The sequence below is a fragment of the Dermacentor albipictus genome, chromosome 1 (assembly GCF_038994185.2).
Source record: "Dermacentor albipictus isolate Rhodes 1998 colony chromosome 1, USDA_Dalb.pri_finalv2, whole genome shotgun sequence".
In the NCBI taxonomy this organism is placed as follows: Eukaryota; Metazoa; Arthropoda; class Arachnida; order Ixodida; family Ixodidae; genus Dermacentor; species Dermacentor albipictus.
This window is the reverse complement of record NC_091821.1, coordinates 148,665,314-148,691,931: the sequence shown is the minus strand read 5'-3', so window position 1 is coordinate 148,691,931 and position 26,618 is coordinate 148,665,314. Positions and strand designations below refer to the sequence as shown.

Below are 26,618 nucleotides of genomic sequence, written 5' to 3'. Positions count from 1 at the left end.
CGATGTGGCTAGAAAAGATTCACCGACTCTTCATTCATGTGCTCCAGGAGCCACCACATGTCTCGGAGCTTTCCTCTTAAATTTTGACTGTCATCGTCCAAGTCTGCAACATGCAACATTGCAAGGAAAGCTATAAACCGGCATCACCACATGATCCATGGTGGGAGCAGACCACTGTACAGATTTCCTACATTGCAATACAACTTCAGCTGAGGAACCTTCACAACGCCTATGTAAATTATGAGTCCGATGAACTTCACCATTTCACTTGGGGCGACTTCTTCCCAATATCTGTCGGAACAAGCATGCGTTGGTTTCTCCAAAATGTGAGTCCAAGCATATTTGTTCGTGTTTTCACAAATGGTTTCCATCATGTTCACTGAGAAAAACAGAAGAAAGAAGTCCAGAGCAGTCAGGCATTTTTTGATCCACTTCTGAGCGTCATGCCCAAATCAGCGTCCAAGTACATGCCGGGTTCCCGTCTCGGCGAACACTCGATCCGCCTCTGCGCTGGCGGCAGCAGATCATTGCCGTAGCTTGTCGAGACCCTACCAAGTAAAGGTAAAATAATGAAAACATGTAGCGAGCCCGTTTACCTACTCCAGAGAGAACTGAATGTGGAACTATGCTCACCTTCAGCTACTAGATGAAGTCCGCGGTTCGTCATCGCCTGAATCAGATCGAAATGAAATCAGAGCTGCCGAAGTCGTCTTCAGACTCTTCACTGCTCGATTCATCAAAAAAATCCGTTGCCGAAGCAGCGGAATCGCGCAATTGACGGCGGTCTCTTTGAACGACCGGACGCGAGCACGGCGCCATTTTCCACTGCGTCTGCCGCCGCTGCACTCTAGACAATGCTCTGTCACGTATCGCCGCCTGCTGGAAAACAAAAGAAACTACTCCGAAACCGAGAGTCTAGTTCCCGACGACCTCCTAGATGAGGCTACTTGTCCAAGCGCGCGGAAATTTGAACGTGGCAGCGCGCGCAAGACCGTCTATAATTTATGATTGATGGCCTATGGGTCAGTCCCGAAATTGTTGGAACATATTTAAAATCAATTTTAAAGTATATGCCCACAGCCGCAGCACAAAACGCAGCACCTCGCAACATGGACATCAAGGAAAGATGGTAAACAACCGAGAAGACGCTATGTCACAAGATTTTGTTGGCTGCCATGCTGGTTGCATGTGCGCTTCATCTCGTTTGTTGCTTGTGGGACACTCTCCGTGTCACTACAACTGCACAATAAAGTGGCAGTTTTTGTCGTGTTAAATACCGTGCACGCCACAACGTTTGATGCTGATTTGTCATGTCTTACCATTGAACGTGGCCAATGTGAGGGTCTTGAGGTTCGTCCTTGCTGTCGCCAGCTGCAATATCGATCGGAGTCACTGCTTTCTAGTGGGCAGAATCGAAAGCGATTGCCACATCTAATATGGCGGTGACTCCCACCTGCAGGAAATCGTCGCTGCTGGACAACAAAAATGAGGACGACGATGGTGGCAAGGACATCACAAAGCACATATAGGTGTAGCAGACAAACTAGCAACACAAAGCTTGTATGTGCTGGTGTACACGTCAGAGTATATGTCAGAAATTTTTGCGATCACGTGCTCAGCTGTGTTTACATTCCTTCTCTGGCCCATCTCGCTGCTCTCTGAAACCAAAACTTGGACTGGTCGCTACAGACAAGACTCCAAATAATTACCTGTCATGCTCGGAAGTAAATGAGGTTTCATGCCGGTATTACTAGGTCATTAGCTACTTATTAAAGCAAAAAAAAAAACAGATAGAAACTTTTTGTCAGTACACCTTTAAGGTGTGCTTTCATATCTCATATATTACACCAATCACTAAAGGGGTCCTGAACCACCCCTCAAGCTTGGTGAAAAGACCTAGTCCATGGATAAAGTACTTGGTGCGGGAAGATCGCAAGTGTAGCGCGATGTCACCTTTCCCTCAGATGCTCTTTTCACCAGATGCCTGCTCCTCACTCATTTCTGGACACTTTATTTCGTAATATAGCGGATTCCCATATGGTAGCTGCTATTGGCCAACAGCTGACTTCAATCAAGAAAGGTGTTTGGATCAGTGTGCTTCCTCCTGCTGTTATATATTTATTTACAAAGTTTAATAAACAGGCTGAAGTAAGCGGTAACGTGCTTTCAAATTTCAAAAATTAACATACTTCCAGAAGAAGCCAACTATCATCTGCTCACGCTTGGCCATGGCTGCTCGTGGAGCAATCAAGCTTTCGCCACCCTGCTTATCAGTATCTTAGTTATTAAGTCTCGCTACTTTCAACTAGATTTAATAAGTGCCCAACTGGCCTCGAACTCCACGGAACTTAAGGCCAGACTATATGCACGCTTGCCAGCACGCTCACTCCTGGCCGTTCCTGGTTAAACACCTAGGCAGACTTATTGATAATAGCGCTTCAAAATGCACAAGTTAGATGTGGCTACTATCCATTGGTCAAGCTGGTGAAGGTAGCACAGTCAGACGAGCACATAAGCACAAACGCACACTCAAGCCCTGTCGAGCACAAAGCAAATGCTGCGCATAAGCACTACAATTGCACGTAGCTTCAGTCTGCTACGTAGTATGGATATCGCAGCGGCCATGGGGTGCCGCAATGACTCCACTGCCTGAGCACACTGTGGCTTCCTCAGGACAACTGCATTTAGCTTGCTTGGCGTATCAGGTGCCAAAATCGGAAGTGGTGTCGTCTACGTTAACAGCCAAAATCAAATTTGAATTGCATGCCACATTGACACTCAGTTGGTGGGGCGTCGTGAGCGCGCCCTGCTCCATTGTAGCCTTCGCAGTGCAAGGCAATGAAGAAGGAGCATAAGCACCACAAAGTGTGTGTTGGATTGCCCATAACTCTGCTTCTGCTGGATGCATTGAAGTACTTTTTGTGGCAAAGTATTTCTGAAATAGCCAATTTTACCTTCAAATGCATTTCTCCACTTTGATAAAAAGTGGTTCAGGGCCCCTTTAAGGATCTGCAAGGATTTTCTCAGGAAAACATGGTCACAGGCATTTTTAACATGGCAGGGCAGTAGGCAGTCATCTGCAAATAAACTCAGTTCAACCAGTGGGTTGAACTTAGTGGCAAACTTTGTGACTGCACGACCTGGGAACAAGCAGATGAAACTGAACTGCATCTCTCTTGCTGCGATGCAAAGTAAAACAAAAACATGCAGTTGTCGGTTTTGAGAGAGAGAGAGAGAGAGAACAACTTTAGTGAAACTGCCTGCAGAGTCGGTTAGGCTCCCTCCACGCAGGGAGGACAAGCTTTCACCGCGACGCGGCCACTACGTCAGTCTCGTGCATTGTGCTCCTCGAGGTCTGCGTGCCTCGCTACTTCCGGGGATCCGAGAGGGTCGCCGCCCCCTTCCTGGGGGTGCTGCTCCCTTCTCCTCGGTTTCGCGCGGTCGCTGCCTCTCTAGAGCTGCCGAGACCTGCTGGACGGCCTTGAGTTGTGTCTCTTGGTCATAGCTCCTCGTTGCAGCCTCTAGCTGCGGCGGGATCGTTGTCTTCTCGCTGGCTTCTCGCGGATTTATACTACAGTCCCAAAGGATGTGGGCCGCGGTGGCTCTCTCCTTAGCGCACAGTCTACACACGTCACTTGCGTACCCGCTCGCACACACGTGCTTAGCTAGCACCGGGGTGAGCAGGGACCCCGTCTGTAATTGCCTGTATAGCACTGCCTCCTTCCGGGTAAGCCCCGGGTGAGGTGGCGGCATAGTCTGTCTGTTAAGTCTGTACCACTTCACTATTTCGTTGAAGGTGGTCATCTTGTCCTTGGCACTGCACCACGACCAACACTCCGAGTCGGCCGTGCTTGCAGCTGCGCGGTTGGTTAGTCCTCGCGCGGCTGAGTTGGCCGTCTCGTTGTGGTTCACGTTCCCGCGTTCCGACACGTCACTGCCCATATGGGCCGGAAACCACTTGATCACCACAGCTCTTTTGTGTTCGATGTGTTCGGCATTGCGCAGTATGCGCGCGGCCTCACTACATACCCTGCCCTTGGCGTAGTTCTTCACTGCCGTTCTAGAGTCACACAACACTGTAGTGCATCCGGGGTCGGAGATGGCCAAGGCGATGGCCACCTCCTCCGCTCGGTGTGCCTCTCGAGTCCGGACGCTCGCCGCGGTCTTCGTTGCACCCGTCGATGCCCCGACAGCCACCACCGCGTATGCGTCGCTGCTCCCTCGATACTCCGCCGCGTCCACGTAGACGGCGCCTTCTTCTCTGGCGTGGAGGTCCACGAGAGCCCTGGCCCTCGCCAACCTCCGCTCCTTGTTGTGCTCGGGGTTCACGTTCCTCGGGATCGGGTAGACCCTGAGCTTTCTGTTGATGCTATCCGGTATAGGTACGTCTTCCTGCTGGTTGCCTTCCCTCGGCTCGAGGCCAAGGTCCCGCAGTATCTGTCTTCCGGTTCTCGTTTCAGAGAGACGCTCGAGTTGCGCCGTTCTCTGTGCTTCGGCTATTTCGTCCAGCGTGTTGTGGACTCCCAGCGCCATGAATTTTTCGGTACTCGTGCTCCCGAGGAGGCCGAGTGCCGCCTTATATGCCTTGCGTATGGTGGCGTCTATCTTCTTACGTTCGCTCGGCCTCCAGTTGTGGAAGGCGGCAACGTACGTTATGTGGCTAACTGCGAAGGATTGAACGAGCCTAGTCAGGCTCTCCTCCTTCATCCCCGCTCTTCTGTTGGACACCCTCTTGATGAGTCTCATTGCCGCGGCCGCTTTGCCCACGAGCTTGTTGACAGTTTCACCGTTAACACGGTTTCGCTGGATGAGCAGCCCGAGCACTCGAATCTTCTCGACCTCCGGTATTACCTGTCCTCCCGCTGTCTTGACCGTAATCTTGGGACGCTCGTACTTGGCTTCCATATTCTTTCTTTTCCTGCCCGCTCCTGTCGGTGGAATCACCAGCAGTTCTGACTTGGCCGGAGAGCAAACGAGTCCAGACCCGCCCAGCTGTTCCACGATGGCGTTGACCGCTTCTTGCAGCGTTGTCTCGATGTGTCCGTCGCTTCCTCCCGGTACCCATAGCGTAACGTCGTCGGCGTAGATGGTGTGCCGGACTCCCGCTACTCTTTTTAGCCGGTTGGCCACCCCGATCATCACGAGGTTGAAGAGTAGCGGGGAGATCACCGAGCCCTGCGGAGTTCCCACGCTGCCCAGCTTCTTCTCTTCGAGCTTCAGGTCTCCCGCGCAGATTTCGGTGGTCCGTTCCGTCAAGAAGTCTTTGATGTACTGGTAAGTCCTTCTGCCCATGTTTAGCCTGGATACTTGGGCCAAGATAGCCGAGTGCCTCACTTTATCGAAGGCGCTCTGCAAGTCCAGCCCGAGTATGGCTCTGTTGTCATTGGTGCCCGTCGTATCGTCGATGATCTCGTTCTTCAGTAAGATCATGGCGTCTTGCGTCCCGAGCTTCTTACGAAACCCGATGATGGAATTTGGGTAAAGCTCCGATTCTTCCAGGTAACGCTGCCACCTGTTCATGAGAACGTGCTCGAGGACCTTTCCCACGCACGAAGTCAGCGAGATCGGCCTGAGGTTCTCTATGTTGGGCGGCTTGCCAGGCTTGGGGATGAGGATCGTCTTGGCTGCTTTCCATTGCTTGGGCAGCCTTCCTTCTTGCCAGCACTTGTTGTAGAAGTTCGTGAGCGCTTCGATGGCCGCTTCGTTGAGGTTCTTGAGCGCTCTGTTGGTCACTCGATCGGGACCCGCGGCGGACCTGCCATTGAGATCCTGCAGGGCAACTCTGACTTCCCACGTCTGGATGTCTCGGTCTAGCGTCTCGTTCTCGTTGCCTTGGTAATCTGGGTGTCTTTCCGTGGGGGTGGTCGGTAGGTACTTGGCGTCCAAGCGCCTCTTGACCTCGTCCTCCCCGTGTTCGCAGATCGCCTTGTGTAGGATCCTGGCCAGGTTGTTTTGTTGGTGGCCCTTGGTCTTGGTTTCGTCGAGGAGGTGCCGCAGCATGTTCCACGTCTTGCCCTTGTGCATCTGTCCGTCGGCTTCGTTGCAGGCCTCGTTCCACTGTTGGGTGCATAGCACCCTGCAGTGGACCTCGATCTGCCTGTTGAGCTCGGCAATCTTCTTCCTTAGACTTCGGTTGGTTCGTCGCTTCTGCCACCTCGCCTTTATGGACTGCTTGGCTTCTATCAGGTGGGCCAGCCGACTGTCCATCTTGTCTATCCGTTCGTCCGTCTCCAGCTCTCTGGTGGCTCCTTCCGTCGTCTCAACGACGTTGGCCGCCCATTGCTCGATGTCTGTAATGTCCAGTTGCACCGCGGGTAGCGCCTTTCGAAAGGCGTCCCAGTCCGTAATGCGATGCTTCCTTATGCCGCTGTTGCCTTGGCCTTCGAGCGGTACGACGACCTCTACGATGTAGTGATCGCTGCCCAGCTCTTGGCCTGTGTTTCTCCATGTTGCTTCTCTCGATCCTCCGTCAGTTTTGACGAAGGTAAGGTCCGGAGTGGTGTCTCTCGTAACCGATGTGCCGATCCTGGTGGGAAAGGCCGGATCCGTGATTAGGTTCAGTCCCACGTCGGTGGCGTCTTGCATCAGCTCTCTCCCCTTGACCGTCGTTCTGTGGTAGCCCCAGTCTTGGCTCGGAGCGTTAAAGTCTCCGCACACTACGAGCGTATTGCTCCCCGCGACTGAACTCGCTTTGTGGAAGAGTGCCTTGAATTTCTGTTGTCCGTGGGACGGATTGCTGTAGACGTTCACCAGGAAAGTGCTCTCCTTCCTCCTCTTTCCCGTGATTACTTCCACCGTGCAGTGTTCGATGGCGCTTCTGCCGATCGTTTCGTGTTCCATGAAGGTGATCCCTTTCCTAACGAAGGTGCAGACCCCTCTGCCCTTGCCCTTGGACGTGTCCCTTTTGCTCGGCGGGCTGTCGTGCGACCGGTAGCCCGGTAGTCTCGGCGTTCCTTCGCTGTGTGTTTCTTGAATCATTATGACGTCTGGTTTCCTCGTTAGTTGCTGCAAGTGTTGCTGCAGCACCGCTCTCTTGCCGGTAAAGCCATTGCAGTTCCAGTGCCAGACCAAGAGGTCTCTCACTGGTGGTGTGGATGCTGCTGTACGTGCGGTCCCGTCCATGATTGCTGCAGTTTGGCGATGATCTGTGCTTCCATACCTTGTATTTGTGTCTGTATCTGCGTCTGCAGCTGTGCTTGCATCTGCGCCATCATGTTCTGGATCGTGCTCTGTATGTTTGTTGTCATCTGCTGAACTGTTTGCGCTAGCCCAGTGAGGCGTTCGTTGGTTACCTTGCTGGTCGCCTCAAGACGGTCGAGTCTGTCGTCCTGTTTTTCGATTCTCTCCATTATCTTTCGTTCCTTGGCGCCCTCTATGGCTCTCCTCTTGGGAGCCGGTCCCGCCTCTTTCGTGGCTCTCGGGTCCGCCTCGACCTCTGGTTCGTCCTCGGTTATCTCTTCTTGTTTCCTCTCTTGTGCGGGCTTCGGCAGCAGCTGTTGCTGTTGCTGCAACGCAATTAATGTCGTTAGCTTCTCGTTGATTTCCTTGATGGTGGCGTCCTGTTCGGCGATTCTCCGCTTTAGCATCTCGTTCTCGTCTCTCAGGGCTTTTACCATCCCGTTCTCTTCTTGGATCGTCTTCGCGGCGTTTTGCGCTGGTGGTTGTCTCTTCTCTGCCATGTTTGCCTTGACTGCGTCGGCCCAGGCGACTCTCTCCCTCGACTGCGACTGCGACGGTCTGTGGCGGCTGGCGCTCCTGCCTCCGTTGCTGTTGTCCCTCTTGCGGCTGCTGTCGCGCTGCCTCGATTCCCCGCGGAGTCTATCGGCAGACGGCGCTTGCAGCGGCGGAAAGCTTTCCGGATCTGGTTGTTGCTGCATGGCTTCCATCTTGCGTTCCCATTGCCGTTTTTTGACCACGTACGGTATCTTGTACTTGTTTTTGCATTCCCTCTCGCCCGTTGGATGCTGTCCCCCGCAGAGCTTGCACTTGGGCTTGCATTCGCGTTTGTGATCCTCGCTGGGATTCACGATTCCGCAGCCGAAGCACACTCTGGTGTCAGGATTCGGGCATACGTCTCTTCTATGGCCGACCTTGCCGCATTGCCTGCACACGTCAAAGTGCTTGCGGTAAAGCCCGCACCTGACTAATATCGAGCCATACTTGACGTAGTTCGGTACTTTCTGTCCTGCGAAGAGTACTATCACCGTGGTTGTATTGCCGATTCTGTGCGCCTCCACCGCTAGGGGGTTGCACGGGTTCACGATGTTTTCGGCTATCTCCTCCGGGGAGTCGTCTACGGCTATGCCTCGGATGACTCCCTTGACCGTGCCGTCCGGCGCCGTTCGGTAGGCGCTGACTTCGAATGTCCTGCCTCCTATGTTAAGGGCTTTGACCTTAGAGTATAGCGTGGCACGCCTCTCGTCCGGGCTGCTGACCACGATGATGTTTTGCTGCGCGTTCGTGCAGATGGTGTCTGCTTTGGCTTCTTCCTTCGTTACTCGAGCTGCCGTCATGACGGCTGACATAATTATTGAAACCTCAGTTCTCGCTACATTGAGACCTCCACGTGGTCTCATGACTATCTTGGTGTCTTCTTTCGGCATGTCTGTCGGCATCCTCGCCGCTTTCGTTACCGAGGCTGCAACTCTCTTTGCAAAGGTGGCCCTAGTCTTGAGTCTAGACTGGCGAGTAATGGCGGCGGACTCACCGTTTTCCTTGCCGGCCATAATCTGCTTGACGCGCTTGCCGGAGGTCGACCAGCCTTCGGCTTCTTCCGGTGTAATGCCCTCTCCGCGAACTTCAATGCAAGTGCGCCCTCCGAGACTGCCGATGCTCGGTGCTGACGCCATGTTGTCTCCCATTGACGTGGCCACTTCCATTTCGGACGCCATCTTGGTTGTACTTGTCGCCGGGCAAGGCCTAGCGGCCGGGCCCGTCGCCACCGGTGGCCGTACTCGTGGGAGGCCTACGTTAGGCTTAGCGAAAAGTCCGCACCGCAACAGAAAAAGTCCTCGTAAATCGAGAGAATCACGTACCGCTTGGTCAAAACTGGTACTGGTCGATGTCCCGCACCTTCGCGCACACTTCGGTACCAATTATATTGCGGTAACTGTAAATTAACACTGCGTTAATTGGCATAATAGCAGGAGCCGACGAGAAGCCCGGCTCTTTCGCAGTCGTCTTCTTCTTCCTCTTGTCGGTTTTCGTGTTTTTTTTATTTCTCTAAACTTTTATGCATCTATTGAAGCAGCAGATTACACAAATGACAGATGTTGCCTTGAATAATTCTCGGAAGTCACGAGTCACTATGAGCAACGTCACTGCACGGACACATGTACGTAGGCACACTTGCACGTGTCTTGGAGCGCTGTGTTCGTGAGGAGATGGGCAAAAGGTGTTCGGTTTGAAATTTCAGCTCCTTCCGCAGCGCGTAGCAATGTAATACTTAGCAGACACAGTCGTTAGCGCACATTGTATGCACTTTACTTGTCAGCTCATAATGGTCAGACCTGGTGAGGGGCCCTTTAAAAGCAGCCATAAATTTCACCCTGAGTTATCACCTACCGTATTTACTCGCATAATGATCGCACTCGCGTAATGATCGCACGGCTGAATTTTGTCGTCAAAATTAGATTTCTTTTCTTTCCTGTGTAATGATCGCACCCTGAACTTGTCGCAGCGACATGTCGCGTGCCAAGTCTAGCTAATGATGATCGCGCTTACCATCTGTTAAATGCTACGCGAACGACTCTTGAAGACATACCAAGTGGTCTGCACGCACCCAACACTCTTAAACAGATACCCCATTTATTCCTTTCATCACTTTCCGCACTTCCATGAAAAAAAAAAAAAGCTACAACCAAACTTGCCTCAGCTTTATTATTTATAGGTTTCATAATGGTTTTGGTCAACAACATAAAAGGCACCTTTCGATTCTTCTCATCTGCACTCATGGCCATGCAGCAAATTGCGACCGGCAACGATAGTGGCCAAGTTTACACTGATACCTTAGAAGTGTACCCTATTCATACGCCGATGCTAGTGACGCAGCTAAGATATTCGCCCACCTTTAGCGGAAACGTGCCGTATTAGGATAGGAGTGAAGACAAATGCCGCAGCTTCAGCAGCATGCCCGCCATGTGTTTTGACGTCACTGGCGGCTAAGTGCGCCCATCTCTGTTTCTGTCCCCTCAAAGTAGACAGGGCTACGTTATTGTCGCAAACTTGCTGATATTAACGATATTATTCGTTACTGATACGGAAGAAACTGTTTCAATGCACGTAATGTACTCACGAGAAGAAAAATAATCGCGTTCGGCTTGCTCCGCCGGCCGCCATTTTTGTTTTGGTGTCCTGCACTGACAGCGGCAGCTGCCTGCTTGTTGACCCATTGTCATCCTGCAGCAAATGCGGGATGAAAAAAGAAAATGTTTTTTTTTTTTTTGTGGGAAATTTAACTCGCGTAATGATCGTACCCCTGAATTTGCGTCAATTTTTTTTACAGAAAAAGTGCGATCATTATGCTAGTAAATACGGTAATTGAATTTAATTCTAGTGTTTTACGTTGCCAAGACCACAATTTAATTGATCCTGCAACCTCGTGCTTAGCAGCGTTACACCATAGCTGCAAAGTCACCACAGCGAGTAGGTTATGACTTAAGCTGTCAGTCATTGCAGGCAAGCAGAAGGCTGAAGCGACATGAACATAGATGACATTGGCGTTTTCCTGAATCGTGGAGCCATGGATTTTCACTTCCAACTAGTTCGAATGTAGTTGGTTCCTTTGAAGGGGTGCCTAACCAGGTCCTGTTGGAAATTTTCATTGGACTGAAACTTGCAATGTGCCATACAGAGAGTGTTCTACTACAATAATTTTTGTAGAGCATTTAGTGATTTATAAAATTTTGGAATTAACTGGAGTGTAATGGCAAATTAAATGTTCGTAAATGATAGTGTGAACAGATGACATACCTTGCTCGAAGCAAAGGCTCTCCCATTGCGTCCACTGGCATACACAAGCAACAGTCAACTGCTTGCTTTGATGTTGGAGCCATAGGTCCATGCTACGCGAATACATAAGCCAAGCCGCTTTTTTTCCTCTTTTTTCCTTGCTGTGTGGCACATTTCTGAGGCAGGTTTATGCGGGAATTCCCTTGTTCATGTTCCGGCTGGCTGTGTCAACACTGCAAGTAGGAAGTGTGAAATGGTGGACAAGAGCTGTTGCGTAATCTTTTTTGGCAAGAAGTGTTTGCATGGATAAAGTAGGCTGTTGTTTGGATGCTAAACTACCTGTTTACTCATTTTTTAATCAAGCAAACAAAAGCACTTTTTGATACAGCGCACAATAAAGGTGTTAGAAAATTGGTAAAAAATATCAGGAACCAACTTCTTGAAAGTACTTTTTTCATTTTATCCAGCTTCGATGAGCCAGATCCTCTGGAGCACTCGGAACGAGAGGCAAGAGAATACTGGCGTGGAGGACGCTACGAGAACTTTGAAGTGCGCTGGAGCAATCGGCAGGAGTTTGACCACAGGGTAAGCACTGTCCTGTGATGGTGGTTATTCTCTCTGGGATGTTATGGTACGAAAGATGAGGGGTGGGGAAGAACGAAAAGTTTGCCCAACCTTTTCTGGTTTGTTGACCATCATGAACCACTGGTAGGGTGTCTCCTGGGCCACGTGCCTCAAGTCTTCGTTTACCTTTGATCCTCTGCAGTAAAACCTCGTTAACTCGACCCTGTCAAAAAAAAAATTCAAGATAGGCAAAATCGCAAATAGAAGCCTGCTGGCTGCACATAGACCACATGGTAGCTTTTCGAAAAGGCACCAGTAATATTCTCGATCAATCACTGTCACATTCCTCGGTGCTGTATTTGTTGGCATCTATGGGCAACAGTGTTACTGGCACTGTGCCAAGACAGTGTGCTTGGCACTGAGTCAAGACGATTGATCTTAATGCAAGACTTGAAGCCAGACATCTGAGAAGTTCATAACCTGTTCCAGAGATCCAAAAAGATAACGCTGGTCATCCCTGCAGCCTAATGAATTCAGGGCAAATACATTTCACCAACTGAAACTGAGCTACAAAAGAACACAACTGTCGTGCCTTTAGCACACGCTCACAAGTGACATGACAGTTATGCAGTAGCACAAGCATAAAGTGAGCATCGTTATCAAGCTGCGATCTTGCTGAAACGCCATGGGCTAACATACTTCGTGGGGCCGCATCGCGTGGACTTAGTGCACCTGCACAAAAGGGCTGATTGTCTTGCCCAAGGTCATGATTAATACACTGTCACCACTTCGATGCATCACTGACGGTGTCTAAAATGAGAGGAGGAAAAAAAGGATGCGACTCCCAGCACACAGGTGCAGGGAGTTGACCCGGCGTGGCATCTGGCTCAGCTAGCAAATTTAGAGCTAGCACGATTGCTCGCTGCCACTGGAAGAAAACAGATTGCAAGCAACGCTGCCCTATTGCCAAGGCAATGCACGACCAGCAAGACAAAAGTGGCATACTAACTTTGTGACATGGCCACTCAATGAAAACACGCACCTTGTGTGTTTTTATGGAGTGGCCGTAGTACTAATCTGAGAAGAAGCACCAAAAATCTGATGCACTGGGAAGTTTGGCAGTAGTAATGTGTCTCATTTCCTCATTTGTGAGGGCAAATAGCAATGCTTCCTTCAGGCACTGGTTACTCTCTCTCTCTGACAAGACCTTGGTCAACATGGCACAAAGGGTGAAGTGCTTCACCGGGAGAAACGTCAGGGCCGCTCCTGCAAAAGATTGCGCAATTACAAAGGTGTGAGCCAAGGTTCATTGACACTGTTAATCGAAAGCAGGGGCGTCTGCGTCAGCAGGCGTTTGGTGTCTTGCGACACCAGGTACCTGAGTATACGAGGGTTGGACCCTCCCGCATCTAACCATGTGCGGCTTAGCTGTGTCCGGGGTAAAGGAGACCCTGTGGGTTGAGCTGATGCTGAGTGCTTAGACCTTTAAGGCTCTTCGGTGGCGGCAACATGCCCCTTTGGCCCTCGGCTTCACGTAGACGGCAACCCCAGACTGACCCACCCGGAAATTGGTAGATGCGTCTTCCTGTCTTTCTCTCTCTCACTTTCCACCTCTCCTGTCTTCTCCTCGCTTCATTTTACTTCCAGCTTTCCAGGCAGCTAGGGTTAACTTGGTGTAGTTTATCCAACCTTGTATCTATTATATTAGGTTATAGTAGTAGCTATGTACAGCTGGCGTGAGCGTTTCCTTCTGGCTTCGTAGCACCCCGTTGTTGGGCTTGGTGGTGGGTGGCTGGCATAGCTACCGAAATTATGGTTACTTCTGGGGCTTTTTCATCGTTCCCCGACTCCCTGATCGCCCTCAGAAACGAGGGTGCGCCGAAGATGTTTTTAATTTCTTGGCAACAAATCACCAAATTTCCCCCCATTCCATGTCATCCATTATAAAAACCATGAAAAGACGATGAGGATGACCTTCCTCGTGTCAAAATGTCTCACCAAAGCTCTTGGCGCAGGCTACAAAGCATTGAAAATGGCTAGCGGTGATCTCCTTTTGGAACTCTGCTATGTGAAACAGCATGAAAATCTTCTTAAAATAGTGTAATTCTTGGAAATCCCAGTGATAATATCTCCACACTGAACTATGAACACCAGTCGTGGTGTTGTCTCCGACGACGACCTGATGGAGCTAACAGAAGCTGAACTGTTCGAAGGCTGGAGCAAGCAAAATGTGATCAACATTAAAAGAATTATGCTAAGGCAAGACGGCAAGGAGATCAAAACCAAGCATCGAGTACTTATCTTTTGCTCAAGCATCCTGTCTGAGACACTCGAGACCGGCTATGTAAAGCTGCGAGTCGGGCCGTATGTTCCAAATCTTCTTTGATGTTTCAAATGCCATCATTTCGGCCACAGTTCCCTGAACTGTCGAAACCAGCAGACATGTTCAAAGTGTAGTTCCGGTGACCATGCCTCTGAAATTTGCGAAAACGCTCCACACTGTGTAAACTGTGATGGCGGGCATCCTGCATACTTGCCGTCATGCCCGTCTTGGAAAAAAGAAAAAGAAACAGTCACAGTCAATGTAAACGAAAATATAACGTTTAAGGAGGCTCGTAGGTAGGTGTCATACCTGCCAACGAACAGCTTTCCCAAAGTGGTGCGTCAGGGGCCGGTGCTACAATGGCTCCCGGCGGCTGTCCGGCCCACACGCAGTGAGCCCGCAGTGACGCCATCTGCCCCCTTGGCGGCTACAACTAGCGCTGCTCCGCCACCCCAGCAGAAGGGGCCATCGACCTCCGGGCTGGTTGCCTTAAAGGTCTCTTCCAACGTGTGGAGGCCTTCACGTCAAGCACAGCGCCCGGAAGAACGCATATCCAGCGCCTGGCAAGAAGCGATGGACACAACCACCAGCCAGACGGCGCCATCAGCGCCTAAGGAGCAGCGAGATTCTCGTGATCACTCCAAAAAAGAAAGCTCGCATCACGACGCCTGGAAAAGGCCCGTGATTTAACTTTCGTCTCTTAAACACACAGCACAGAACACTTTTATCATAATTGAGGCACAAATACTACAATGGAATGTTAGAGGACTCATTCAGAACCTCAATGATATTAGAGAATTCCTACACAAACATATCCCAAAGTTGCTGTGTGTTCAAGAGGCCCATCTAAAACACACAAACACTAACTTTCTTCGTAATTACACCATCATCCGAAAAGACCGCGATGAGGCTAACGTCTCCAGCAGTGTAGCAATAGTATCCGACAAGTCTGTAGCTTGCCGAAACGGTGCCCTTCAGATGCCCCTTGAGGGAGGCAGTGTCAGTTCGGGCCATTATTTTTAAGAAATTGGTCACTGTGTGTTCTATTTATATACGCCTGAACCATCATCTCGAAAAAACATACTTGTCAATAACCTGTCGATCCCTTCTTCTATCTTCCCTGATTTAGAATGGCGTGTAATCAAAAATTTATTCGGAAGTGATCACTTCCCAGTAATGCTTACCTTGTAACCCTACATGGTTCCCCTCCGTATGTCTCTCGCTGGAAACTGTCATCAGTTGACTGGGAAGCTTTTAAGGAATCCACCTACTTATCATGAGATTTTATAAATAATTTTACTATAGATCACGCTGTATCATTCTTTACCCCTTTTATCATTGACACCATTGAAAAGTTCATTCCTCAAACAAGTGGCACTTCGTTCAAAAGACGGGTCCCCTGGTGGAATGATGATTGCAGAGAGGCACAAAGGAGACAAAATAAAGCTTGGGGCAAGCTATGTGAATGACCTACGGCGGAAAATCTAATAGAATTTAAACATGTTAAATCCAAAGGAAGGAGGACAGGCAAAGAGGGTAATCTGGCAACGGTTTCTCTAAGGTATAAATTTGTATACTCAAGAGGCTAAAGTATGGGATGGGCTAGCAAGGCTACAAAGAGAAGAAATCCATTCGTTGCCCCTAGTGAACGATGAAGCAAAGAGCTTGGAAGACCAAGCTGGTGCGCTTGGCAAACACTTTGAGTGCGTTTCCAGTTCTAATCATAACCCAGAGGCATTCTTAAAGCAGAAACAAATAGCAGAACACAGGGCCATTGACTGCAAATGCCGACAGAAGAATCCTGTAACGTACCTTTTAAGGGGGGCCCTGGGCCTCGAGCCATACCATTATTGATATTGCTTCTATAGGAATGAAATTTGTAGGTACTATGTAATTTAATGTGCTTGATGCAAATATGTAATTAGTTTTTCTCTGTATTATGAGAAAAATATTTTATCTTTTTACTTTTCTTAAATTTGAAAATCCGAAGAGGGGGGGTCAACTTACAATCGAAACCAAAACATGGCACCGCCAAAAAAGCGAGACGAACGGCAGCTACAACGTAGTTACAATTTTATGTTTGCTCTATGGCCCTACCCGTAGCTTTTCGCTATCCCACATGTTTGTTCGCTTTTTGGAAGAATTTTTCAACATTTTTGAGAGTTTTACAGTGCACACAACCACACAACACTCATGGGGGGAGGGGGGGGGGTGTCGATACCGTAAAAAACCGGACTATAGGTCGGACCTGAATATAGGTCGATCCCCCAACTAACGAATTCTCAAAATGAAAAAAAAAATATATTTTTCAATGGCAAAAGTACCGAAAGACATGACACCCTTACCGTGAAACAAATGCGACTCAGGGGGTTGCACAATGGTGACAGTATTTATTTAAATGCTGCTCGCATGTGCACCTGGCCAAGTTATTAGCGGTATTGCGCGACCATCGACCCGCGTGCTTGTCAGCACCTTATTAACGGCGCTGAGCAGCGAAACAAACGAGATACGCGCATGTGTACACATGCCCTTACTTTCGCTATTTCGCCGCTCCGTGCCGTGATGACAAGGTGCTGACAAACACGCGGGTCGATGGTAGCGCGATACTGTTAAAAATTGGCAGGGTGTACAGTACACAGAAGGGCACGAAGTGCGCAAGCGCTACTCCGAATCAGAGCAACGCCTTTGATCAGAGTCGGATGACGAGTGCTTCTCGCTGCCCAGTCCATAGGCGCGTGCGATCTCTACCGCTTTCAAACGGATGCATTCGGCAGTCACAGGCAGCGATCCTACACGCAGCTCTCGGACGGACTCCGCAACCTTGCCTTCCAGTTCTGCAGTCCGCTGCGATCCGGTACGAAATGACGTTTTCTTTTGGTTGCTGCAAGTTGTAATACGTTGCTTTTGCCTCCGCCACTACCGAATGCTCTTTTTAGATACTTCAAGTTCGCACTGTGCCGCCAGGTTGCCGTGGGCTTCCGGTACTCAATCGCCTTTTTCTTGAAGGCGACGGTGAATTGACGTCGGCTTCCGCTTATGTTGAAACAAAATGAAAATGCAGCCTTTAATTAATATAACTTTGCGACAATAGAAACACAAAATGCCTGTGCCACACGGAGGAAGGAAACTAAGGAGAGGCCCTACCCCATCCGCACGCTAGGAGAAGAGTGTGGCGGAAATGACGTAGTAGGTTCTCATTTTTTTTTTTGCTGCTTTTTTATTTATTTATTATTACAGTCGCCGACCGTTTATTCGGACCTCACCGGGACTGCGGAAATGTCCGAATAAACAGGTGTCCGAAAAAGCAGATTAAGAAAAAAAAAATGAAATCCTTTATTTCCACGCACTTAATCAAGCTCGGCAGTAGGCTTGAAGAAATCGTGAGTGCGCCGTAGCACGCTGTTCCGTTTACGCGCAATCAGATGAGCCTGAATCTTGGAGAGGGTCGTACGGTCACTATAGGCGGCTGAAAGCACAGTCGCTGCTTGTGCACGCTCCGCATGCGACGGCAGCGTAGCACATGGTGCGTCATCTTCCGACTCGGAGTCATCGTTCGGCGGAGCAGCAGAAACCTGACGAACAATCTCGCCGTCGTCGAGTTATGCGCATGTCAGTACAGCAGTGTCAGCACCTGTGAAACTGTCGAATGAGACGGTGTCCAGAATCGCAATGCAACCACTGCGCAAGTCTCGGCAGAATATTTTCCGCGTCAGTAGGGAGCACATCGGAAGGCAACAAATCTTAGGTTTCCCGGCACCCGCTTGCCGGCATTCCCCAGCGCAGTCTGCGCGGGCACTGTCGGCGCCATTAGACACTTGACGCGATGTTTCCGTACGCCGCGTTGGATCACCGAAACCTCGATACAGCACTCAAAGCAAACACCACCGTGCTGACACCAGTCGCACAAACGAAAAACGTGCTGCTCGCAGCGTCGTGCGCGAAAGAAAGAAATCAGCTGCTGGATTGTCTTGACATGGCTTACTAAGCTGAAACCGGAACTGCTGTACGACCACTCTATCGAACCAGGCAGAAACGATGATGATGAGCGTGGATTTCCAGTAGCGCCACTTCGTGGGGCAGCATGGAGGCTCCGTTCAAAAGAAAAATGGCGTTCAGCAAGTCGAATTATGCGCCGCGGTCAGAGTCGGTGCATGATGCCCTCGATCGAGTTGGCTCAAGGAGTGTCCGAAAAATCAGACGAGGGGTTGCAAGGCGTCTGAACTTTCGGCACTTGTTATACATTATGGTCTATGGGGAGAATGGCGGTGCCGCGAAGCTGACCGAATAATCGGGCATGTCCGAATTTTTGGAGTCCGGAAAATCGGTCGGCGACTGTATTATTATTTTTTTTTCTGTATGGCCACGCCTTTTGGGCCACAATGGCGGCGCTGTTATGGTTTTGAGCGCTCACACGTGTTGCTCTGGTAGGTTTCGTGCCGTGGCAAAAGCGCTGTGTGGGCGGGTTTGCGTTAGTCACCGTGTCTTGTTGCGCTGTGTTACCTGCACCGTGCTCTGCCGAATGTCGCGCGAGCGCGCGCGAAACCACGCGCAGCGCGGCATGGTTTCGCGAAAGATGTAAACAAGAGAGGAGGGTGGCCCAAAAGGTGGAGCATCGCCATGAGCAGCGCCAACTTCCGGCTTCACTTTTGCTTCACAAAGAGTGACGTCAGGGCCTCTCCTTAGTTTCCTTCCTCCGCGAAATGCCTCCTTTACTAGATGCCTACCGCGTCGCTAGTCTTCCCATAGGAGCGGAGGTTCCCGTAGTTCAGGGTAGTCGCGGAGAGACGGCGCTCGCAGCCGACCCACTTCCTGTTGCGGAGGAAATGACGATTACTAGGCTGGCGCGCGCTCGACCAATCGCTTGACGAGAGAGTGTGGGTCCTGCCTCCGGGATTGCAGCAGACGCCGCTAAAATCTCGGAGGCTGGGCTACCTGATTTAGGTTTCCAGCGGCCACCGCAGCTAGCGCTCGCAGCCGACCCGGGTTAACCCGGGTGGGGAAGAGCAAAGAGGAGAGGGGCAGGAACCAGCTTCTCGGGTCACGCGGCAGGCATCTAGTAAAGGAGGCATTGCTCCGTGCCACAACGTCGCCACGCCGCCATAGACGCCGCGCTGCTGCTGATGGCGATGGCGGCTGTTTACTTCATCCGCCCATTGTTGCAAGACTTCCATAGTTTTTCCGCCAATGTCCGGTATCTAAGTCGAGGGTCGACTTTTTGCGATGGTTTTTTGAAAAAAAAAGTTCGACCTATATTCCGGTTTTTACGGTAGTTGATGGAAGCGCCGATGTCCCATTCGCGGCGGCACCCTCAGAACGGCGGCACTTGCGGCGCTCAGTACACATAGATTTTACGCAATTTACAGCCACTATTTTAGGCCCGTTTACAGCCACGCCACATCAACTTCTCAGAACTCGTCAGCCCACTGCAAGCTCATTAACACTGGCATGGCACTCTTTGGCCATACTTGGCCCTTGCGCCACTAAGCATCACACATTCAATTCATTTTACTTTTTGGTGATATAGCAGCTACACACGAAGTATGGAAACCTTTGGGTAGTAATCTAGCTCGAGGTCACGGTTTGATTCTGGCTGTGGTGGCTACGTTTCGATGGGGGCAAAATGCCGAAATTCTCGTGCACTTTATTTAGCTGCACATTAAGGAACCGCAGGTGGTCAGAATGAATCTGAAATCCCCCACTACGACGTACCTCATCAGATTGTGGTTCTGGTACGCAAAACCACAGAATTTAATTTTAGATGTTTTTGGGTAATGACATTTCTCTTGAACCTTCGTTGAAGAGATTTTGAGATCTCACATCACCACGCGCGTAACGCACGTGAAGTCAAGGCGGAGTGATGTAGGTTGCCCGAGCAACAGCAATGTGATTGGCATGTGGCGGCTTGGCTGCTCGAATCATACTCCGCAGCACAAAAAGTGGTTCAGAACATCAGAAATTTAAGAAATTGTAACCTAATGCACTTCGGCTGAGACTATTCAAAAATTTGTATCATTCCGAAATGCATATCTGGTGTTATCGTATCACTGAGGTTCTACTCTTACTGCAGCGGCAGTTGGACGCAGGCTCCAAGTCGATCTTGTCTCGTATCGCAATTCCTGTTCATGCTAGAGGTTTGACAATGGTTTCTGCTTCTCGCAAAAGATATAATAAAGGCCACTTTATTCTGTCAACCACCGTTTTGTGTGCAAAACAATTTGTAGCCGATGTTTGTGTTGGCAGCAGCGACAACACACTTGGGCCTGCTGGCTCAGCAGGAAGCTAGTCACAATGTGTGCTGTGTTATGTGCTCTCTCTCTCTCTCTCTCTCTCTCTCTCTCTCTCTCTCTCTCTCTCTCTCTCTCTCTCTCTCTCTCTCTCCTCCCCATCTTTTATCCTCCCATCCCTCTTCCATGTGTAGGGTAGCAAACCAGTTAAGTTAAACTGGTTAACCTCCCTGCCTTCTCCACTTTTTCCTTCCTTTCTTGCCACAACAGCGGAAATATTACTTCTACCCATTTTCTTACCGAGAAGAAAACCTTGCTGTTACGCAGGAGAATGGTGGGAAGCAAGGTTGCGTACCACTAGTGTGTTTGTACCATGGAATTTCCTGCCAAGAAGCTGAGCTTGTACCATTATTATAAATCTTTTTCTTTTTTTTTGACTCCCTGCCTTTTCATTGTTTTTGTGATCATCTCCAGTTTCCAATAATCGCACTAGACAGCAATATGCGTGGAGTTGTGCATTTTCACAATGCTGTTTTGAATAATGCTTCTTTTATGTTCATGTAACCGTGATCCTCCCTTACCCAATGCCTTCATGAAAGCCTGTGAGTAAATTTTCAAGTATACTGTGGCCTTTCTTTGAGATAAATGTGACTTGATTTCGAACACAAGGCTGATGCTGTACAATCGAAACATATATTTTCCGTATGCTTTTCATTGTAATGGCTGTTGGCATCTCATGATAGTCCTCTTTAAACTCCTTTTTTAATTTTGCAGGATCGAAGAGAAAAGGACCGGAGGCCTGGCCGGAGTTATGATCGAGAAAAGTAAGCATTTCTGCCTCAGTAGTCACTGTTCATTGCAAACTGTTGAATTGTATGAAATTTTTTTTTTCTAGCAGCGTTCAGTGTAGCAAAGCTTCCTATATATGCATGCACTCACACATGCACATACGGTGTTTATCTTTTTCGTGCTCTTTTCTTTCACATGCAGAATTTGTTTTGATTACCTGTGGCAGATAGCGTAAATAACACTACGGGACACAGTAGGCGTTACCTGCATGACAAAGCAAAATGCATAATCAACAAATAAACATAAAATTCACAAATAACTTTTTTGATAATTACAATGTTTATACAATTCTAATGCACCCAATTTTTGCTGGCCCAAAGTTAGAAAATAAAGTGCACCTGAGTGTGATACAGTCGACTTAGATTATTTCGACTCTGACAGAATCGACGAAATTGATTGAATTATCCAGTGGGTTGATGATCCAGGTGCAGAAAAAACGCCAAAACGTACCACTGATTAATTTGGCAGTATTTGCCTGATTCGAACATTTTAGCGATTTGCTCTCACATCAAATGTGCGCCCTTTTTCGGTGTGTCCTAAGTAGCAAACTAACGTACAAATGGCAGTAAAGCTTCTAAAGAAAGTAGAAATGTAACACGTACCCGATATTTTAGCAAGAACAATTATTGCACAACAGCAGCCAATTTTCTCAAGGCAGCTTCGCCACACATTTCTTTTTAAAAGTCAGCTTTGCCACAGTACACTTGGCCACAAAGCATGGGAACGTTGGGAAGGCGGTTCTGCACCATGCAGTCCATCTGGATCATGCAGGCAATTTTCGGCCCAATCTTCTTTTAAAAATAAAGAAGAAAAAAACTTGTTAGAATCGGGTAAACACCATAATCAAACATTGTAAGCCACACAAGGGCAAGCCGAAAATTGGCATTTTTTACTAGAAATGATGTGGGGTCAATGCATTCACTCTCCTCTAACTCTGCCAAAACAGACGCTGCCACCAAAGGGGTCGCTATTGGGGTAACCATTGGGGTCCGGTACAAGCGTGCTGACTGGTCAAATTGAAATTATCTGGCAAAGGCCAATTTTATGATTGAAATAACGGAAGCTTGCACCCATAAAAATGCATGGGCGCCGACCAGAACCTTTGGCTGCGATTGAAGAGCCGAAAAATTGAATTAACAGGAATTGAATTAAGGAAAGACGCTCCTCGAAAAAGATTTTTAAAATATCTGTACTAGCGATTTGAAAATCCACCCACTTATAGAGCATTACAAGCAGATTTCACATATGTCATTAGTTTCTGAGTAGCTGCTTGTCCTACACAGTGGCAAAATAGAGCAATTTTGTGTGCGCTTTATTGTGCAATAAGTTTTCGCAAAAAGCTTTGTGCTCTACCTTTTTTAACTCTTTGTTAAGTGCCGCCATCTATTCAAACAGCATCTATAATTACTGAAACTATGAAAAAAAAAAAACTGAGACACTTCAACTAATTTTTTTCAGTCACATGAAACTAACCTACATTTATAATTGTCTTATACTAATGAGATTTGGCATTCATACTCTTGAAGATATGTACAGTGCTGTACCTTATTGAAATTGCAATATCTCCTAGAAGTAGTTGCGAAAGTACGCAAGGTTATATTTCAGGGAATCGAGAAAAAAAATTTGTTGAAATGCTCAATGTTTTTGCGTACTTCCAGTAATTGTACATGCTGTTTGGCTAGATACCGGCACTTTGTGATCTACAAAGAGCTAAACAAGCTATGGCACGATGCTTTCTCTGAAAATTTAGTACACAAAAAAGTGCCCATAAAAATTACTATATTTTGCCATTGTGCATCACCCCATAACTGAAAAACTATAATAGCTACACAAAAAGTAATGACATATTTAAAATCTGCATTGAAAACTATAATTGGCTGAAATTTGAAACCTCTATTACAAGTAATAAACAAAAAGTTCTTTCGATTGCTGCCCAACTTGATCCAGGTCGAAGGTGTCAACTGCGATTGGTTCCCTCCTGAGGCTTGAACAAAAGGAGCCTTTGCTCAAGTTGCAGAAAGCAACTAATTGCAATCAAAAAATTTTATCATGATCGAAAGTGGACCATGCGACAACCATGTAACATGCCGGCAATTCATTAAAAAAATATTTGTATAGCATGCCCCTCTTATTCGACGTAATAGTTCTGCAGAAACCCGCAAGGTGGAGAGAAGTAATTTATAAGGGGAAAATCAGACATCCATCTGTCCGTAGCAAATGCTACAAAGGAAACCCATACGGGTTCCTCAAAAGAAAAGCCACACAGTTGAAGAAAAATTTGTCCCGGTCCAGGACTCGAACCCAGGACCACCGCCTTTCCGGGGCAGCCGCTCTACCATCTGAGCTAACCGTGGCTATCAGATGGCAGGGCGAAGTCGACTTTGTCAACAACACGAAGCAAAGAAATGGGCATCCACCTGTTCATAGCGATTGCTATGAACGGGTGGATGTCTGATTTTCCCCTTATTAAGCCCCTCTTATTTGCCGTGAGGGAGGGAGTGAGTGAGTGAAACAACTTTATTTGGTCCACTATAGACGTAAGCGAACTCCACGTCACCTGGCTATTCCCACTCGAGGACGATCAGGTGAAACCTGACGGCCCTCTCGCGAGCCCTCTGGACTGCCAGGATTTGAGAGGTCTGATCCTGGGCCCTAATTAGCTTCATCATTTCCTCTTTGCAGTAAAAACAAACAAAAAAAGAGGTGGGCAGAATTTACCTTCATTAACTGGAATTCTTTTTTTTAATGAGCTTTCATAATGAAAGCGACACGTCATCATTGCCATTTGCAAGTCATTGGCCACAGATATCAAGCACACGGGGACAGTGTTCGGAAGCAATTACTCTAGGTACTGCCACAGTTGAATCCCGTTAATTCAAACTTGAATGGGCCCGAAAATTTGTTCGAAATAAAAGAAGTGTGAAATAAAAGAAGGGCTTGTTCTTGAAGTATTCGTGCACCATAGTACGATGCACGAACGGTACAGGTCATGAAATATTGCAGCGGGCAAGCACACAGCAAGCGAAGACCATGAAACTGCCTATGCCGGCCAACGCTCGCTTCCTGATAATGGCAGAAAACGAAACCAATGTGTTTTGGGTTCAGGGCCTCTTCAATGCTACTTCCACGTATACTCATTTTGTCTTTTCAAAGCATTCCCCGCCTCTCAAGATGCAACTCGTGCAAAAATTAACATCTTGTACCTGTTGTATAATCTGTACAAAGATTGTAAAAGTGCCTAAAACTTACAAGGTGAATTTTTTAATAGTAGGTGGAGCTAATGTCTCTGTGCTTTGTTGCTCTGTCTCGGCAGGAAAGCCATGGCAAACGAGTGTAGCAGGTCTTTCTGCACTTTGGCAGATAAAGGGATTTGTAAACTGTTTATGAATTAAGCGTTGGGAGAAAACTAACGAAGAAACAGTTTCTGTGTAGTCCACTGAAATAGCATGCAAAAGAAATCTGTCAGTCAAAGGATTTAAACAACAGTATAGAACAAGTTTTTGTGCTTCCAATGCCAGACAGGTCGCCTCTAGTGTCTTTCGCACTCTGTTGTGGCATTAGGTTTATCCCTTGCCCTCAGGTTATCACAGCTATACACGAGAGAAAGCTTGTTTATAAAGATCTGGCATGCAACTGAGAATTTGGCATTGTGGTCTATTATTAGCAGCAAAATGTAATTCGATGCCTAGAAAGTGAGACTTGAAATTGTTTTGTGCATCCCTTTCAAGTTGCACAGCCTAATGCATTGTTACACGTCTCCCTTGCCAGAGGTAGCTATTCACATGGCACTCGACCCGACAGACCACACGGAGGTGGCTCCGAAAGGGAACCACGTTGGCGGGAGGAGCGCTTTCAAGAAGCCCCACCTCCACCTGTCAGTCGTTCACGACCTGATGAGTGGCGGGATCCCTGGAGGAGGTCAGTGGCTGCCCTTTGTCTAAACTTGTGTAAAGAATAGACTGGTGGACTAGTTTGTTCGTGGTCACCAAAAAGCACTGCTAGAAGATGGCACAAGATGTGAAGCTCTTTTAGTGCTGCTTTTCAGTGATTGTGTAAAGAGTTTGTGCAGGATTTGCTGAAGTGACACTGAGTAAAAGTGACAAGGAAGGAGCCTCAGCTCAAGCTCCATTTTACAGTTGCTGTTCAACAGCCCCATTTACATTATGTTACTATTGCCTAGTAAAAGTGACGAGGGGGGAGCCTCAGCTTAAGAAACATTTTACAGTTGCTATTCAACAGTCCAACTCATTTGCACTATGTTGCTATTGCTTAGTAAAAGTGACAAAGGGAACCTCAGGTCAAGATCCATTTCACAGTTGCTATTCAACAGTCTCATTTGCATTATGTTGCTGTTGCTTAGCAGAAGTCACAAGGGGGGAGCCTCAGCTCAAGCTCTGTTTTACAGTTGCTATTCAACAGTCCCATTTCCATTGCTATGTTGCTACAGTTCTGCTTGTGTACACCCTGTGCCCAATCATATGTTACTTCTGGTAGTTGCATAAATGTGTGTTATTGTATCATAAATATTTCAAAGAATGGTTTCTTACTGATAATGTGCATATATAATAGAACTATCAAGTACCTTAAAAAGATGCTTGCTATTTGAACCACTTTGTTAATCACACCGTTACTGCTCAAAAGTGCTATAGTTTTTTCACTATGCAATGCATATACATGATGACATAAGTGTTGCCGTTGATTCCCAGCATTTCTTAATAGCAGAAATTTAAAGGGGTGCCAAATAAAACACTGAATCAATGTTGATTGTTAAGTTGATCGTATGGAAGCCTCACTTTGTTTGCTCTTCAATATGAGTTAGCTGCAGAGGAAGTCTCTAAGAATTGTGCCACTACATTCAAATCACAGACTACAAATGGATCATACATAGCCGAGCTTGCGATCCAGTTATTTGATAGGTCATGCGTTGCTAGGCACTACTGCCTACCTTGATTTGAGACCCTTGCAGAAAGGACACCATGCTATCATAAAGGTCTTTCGTTAGATAGGTAGCACTATGGAGTTCTATAAGAAAATTTAATAAAATAGGCCAAACTGTACTTTTGTTCATGTTTGAATACAACCAAATAATTTTTTTGTGCATTGATTGACTACAATTTATTAATTGTAGGCTAGTCATGTTCTGTGAGAGGAGCTAGATTCGTATTTACAGTGCCAGCACCAGACCTACTGTATGTTAATGCCTTTTTCTCATGATGGCTCTCTCATTAGCAAATGTGGCACTTTTGGCACCTTAGAACAATTGTTGATTACTTTAGCTTCACCTAGAATTTCATTTTTGTTAATTGGTGAGTCCCAAAGGTACATAGGGGCTATGAGAGACACCCTAGTGATACCAGATGCTACAAGTAAATTTTGCTACCTGGGGCACTTCGCCAATTCACCTCACCCAAACCTCAACACATTCGTGTTTTTCCATTTCACTGTGATCCAAATGCAGCCATTGTGCCTTGAGATTGAACTTGAAACGTTGTGCTTAATGGCAGGACATTGTAGCCATGGAGTCGCCATGGCAGGTTCCATTGAGCACATTTAGTGTCGCTTTAAAGTTGCACTTTTTTTTTTCACTCAAGAGCACTTCGCATGTGGATTAGCATATTTAAATCATGGCACGCCGCAGCCTGCTGGCAAGTCTTAGAGAATAGGACATGAAAGAGCTAACAGCATTGTAGAAAGGCTTGCTCTCTGCA

The 26,618-nt window shown here is 47.9% G+C and overlaps 1 protein-coding gene across 19 annotated transcripts in view; it reads left to right on the top strand.

The window, feature by feature from the left end:
• The window catches only part of LOC135903005 (zinc finger CCCH domain-containing protein 18-like), a 221,885-nt gene that overhangs the window by 92,662 nt on the left and 102,605 nt on the right, over window positions 1-26,618 (top strand). For all 19 annotated transcript variants that reach the window (XM_065433352.1, XM_065433347.1, XM_065433357.2 and 16 more), the window contains 3 exons: window positions 11,418-11,535; window positions 20,836-20,885; window positions 24,679-24,828. In XM_065433352.1, coding sequence (XP_065289424.1) covers window positions 11,418-11,535; window positions 20,836-20,885; window positions 24,679-24,828 — 318 coding nt within the window. The remainder of the gene's footprint in view (window positions 1-11,417; window positions 11,536-20,835; window positions 20,886-24,678; window positions 24,829-26,618) is intronic.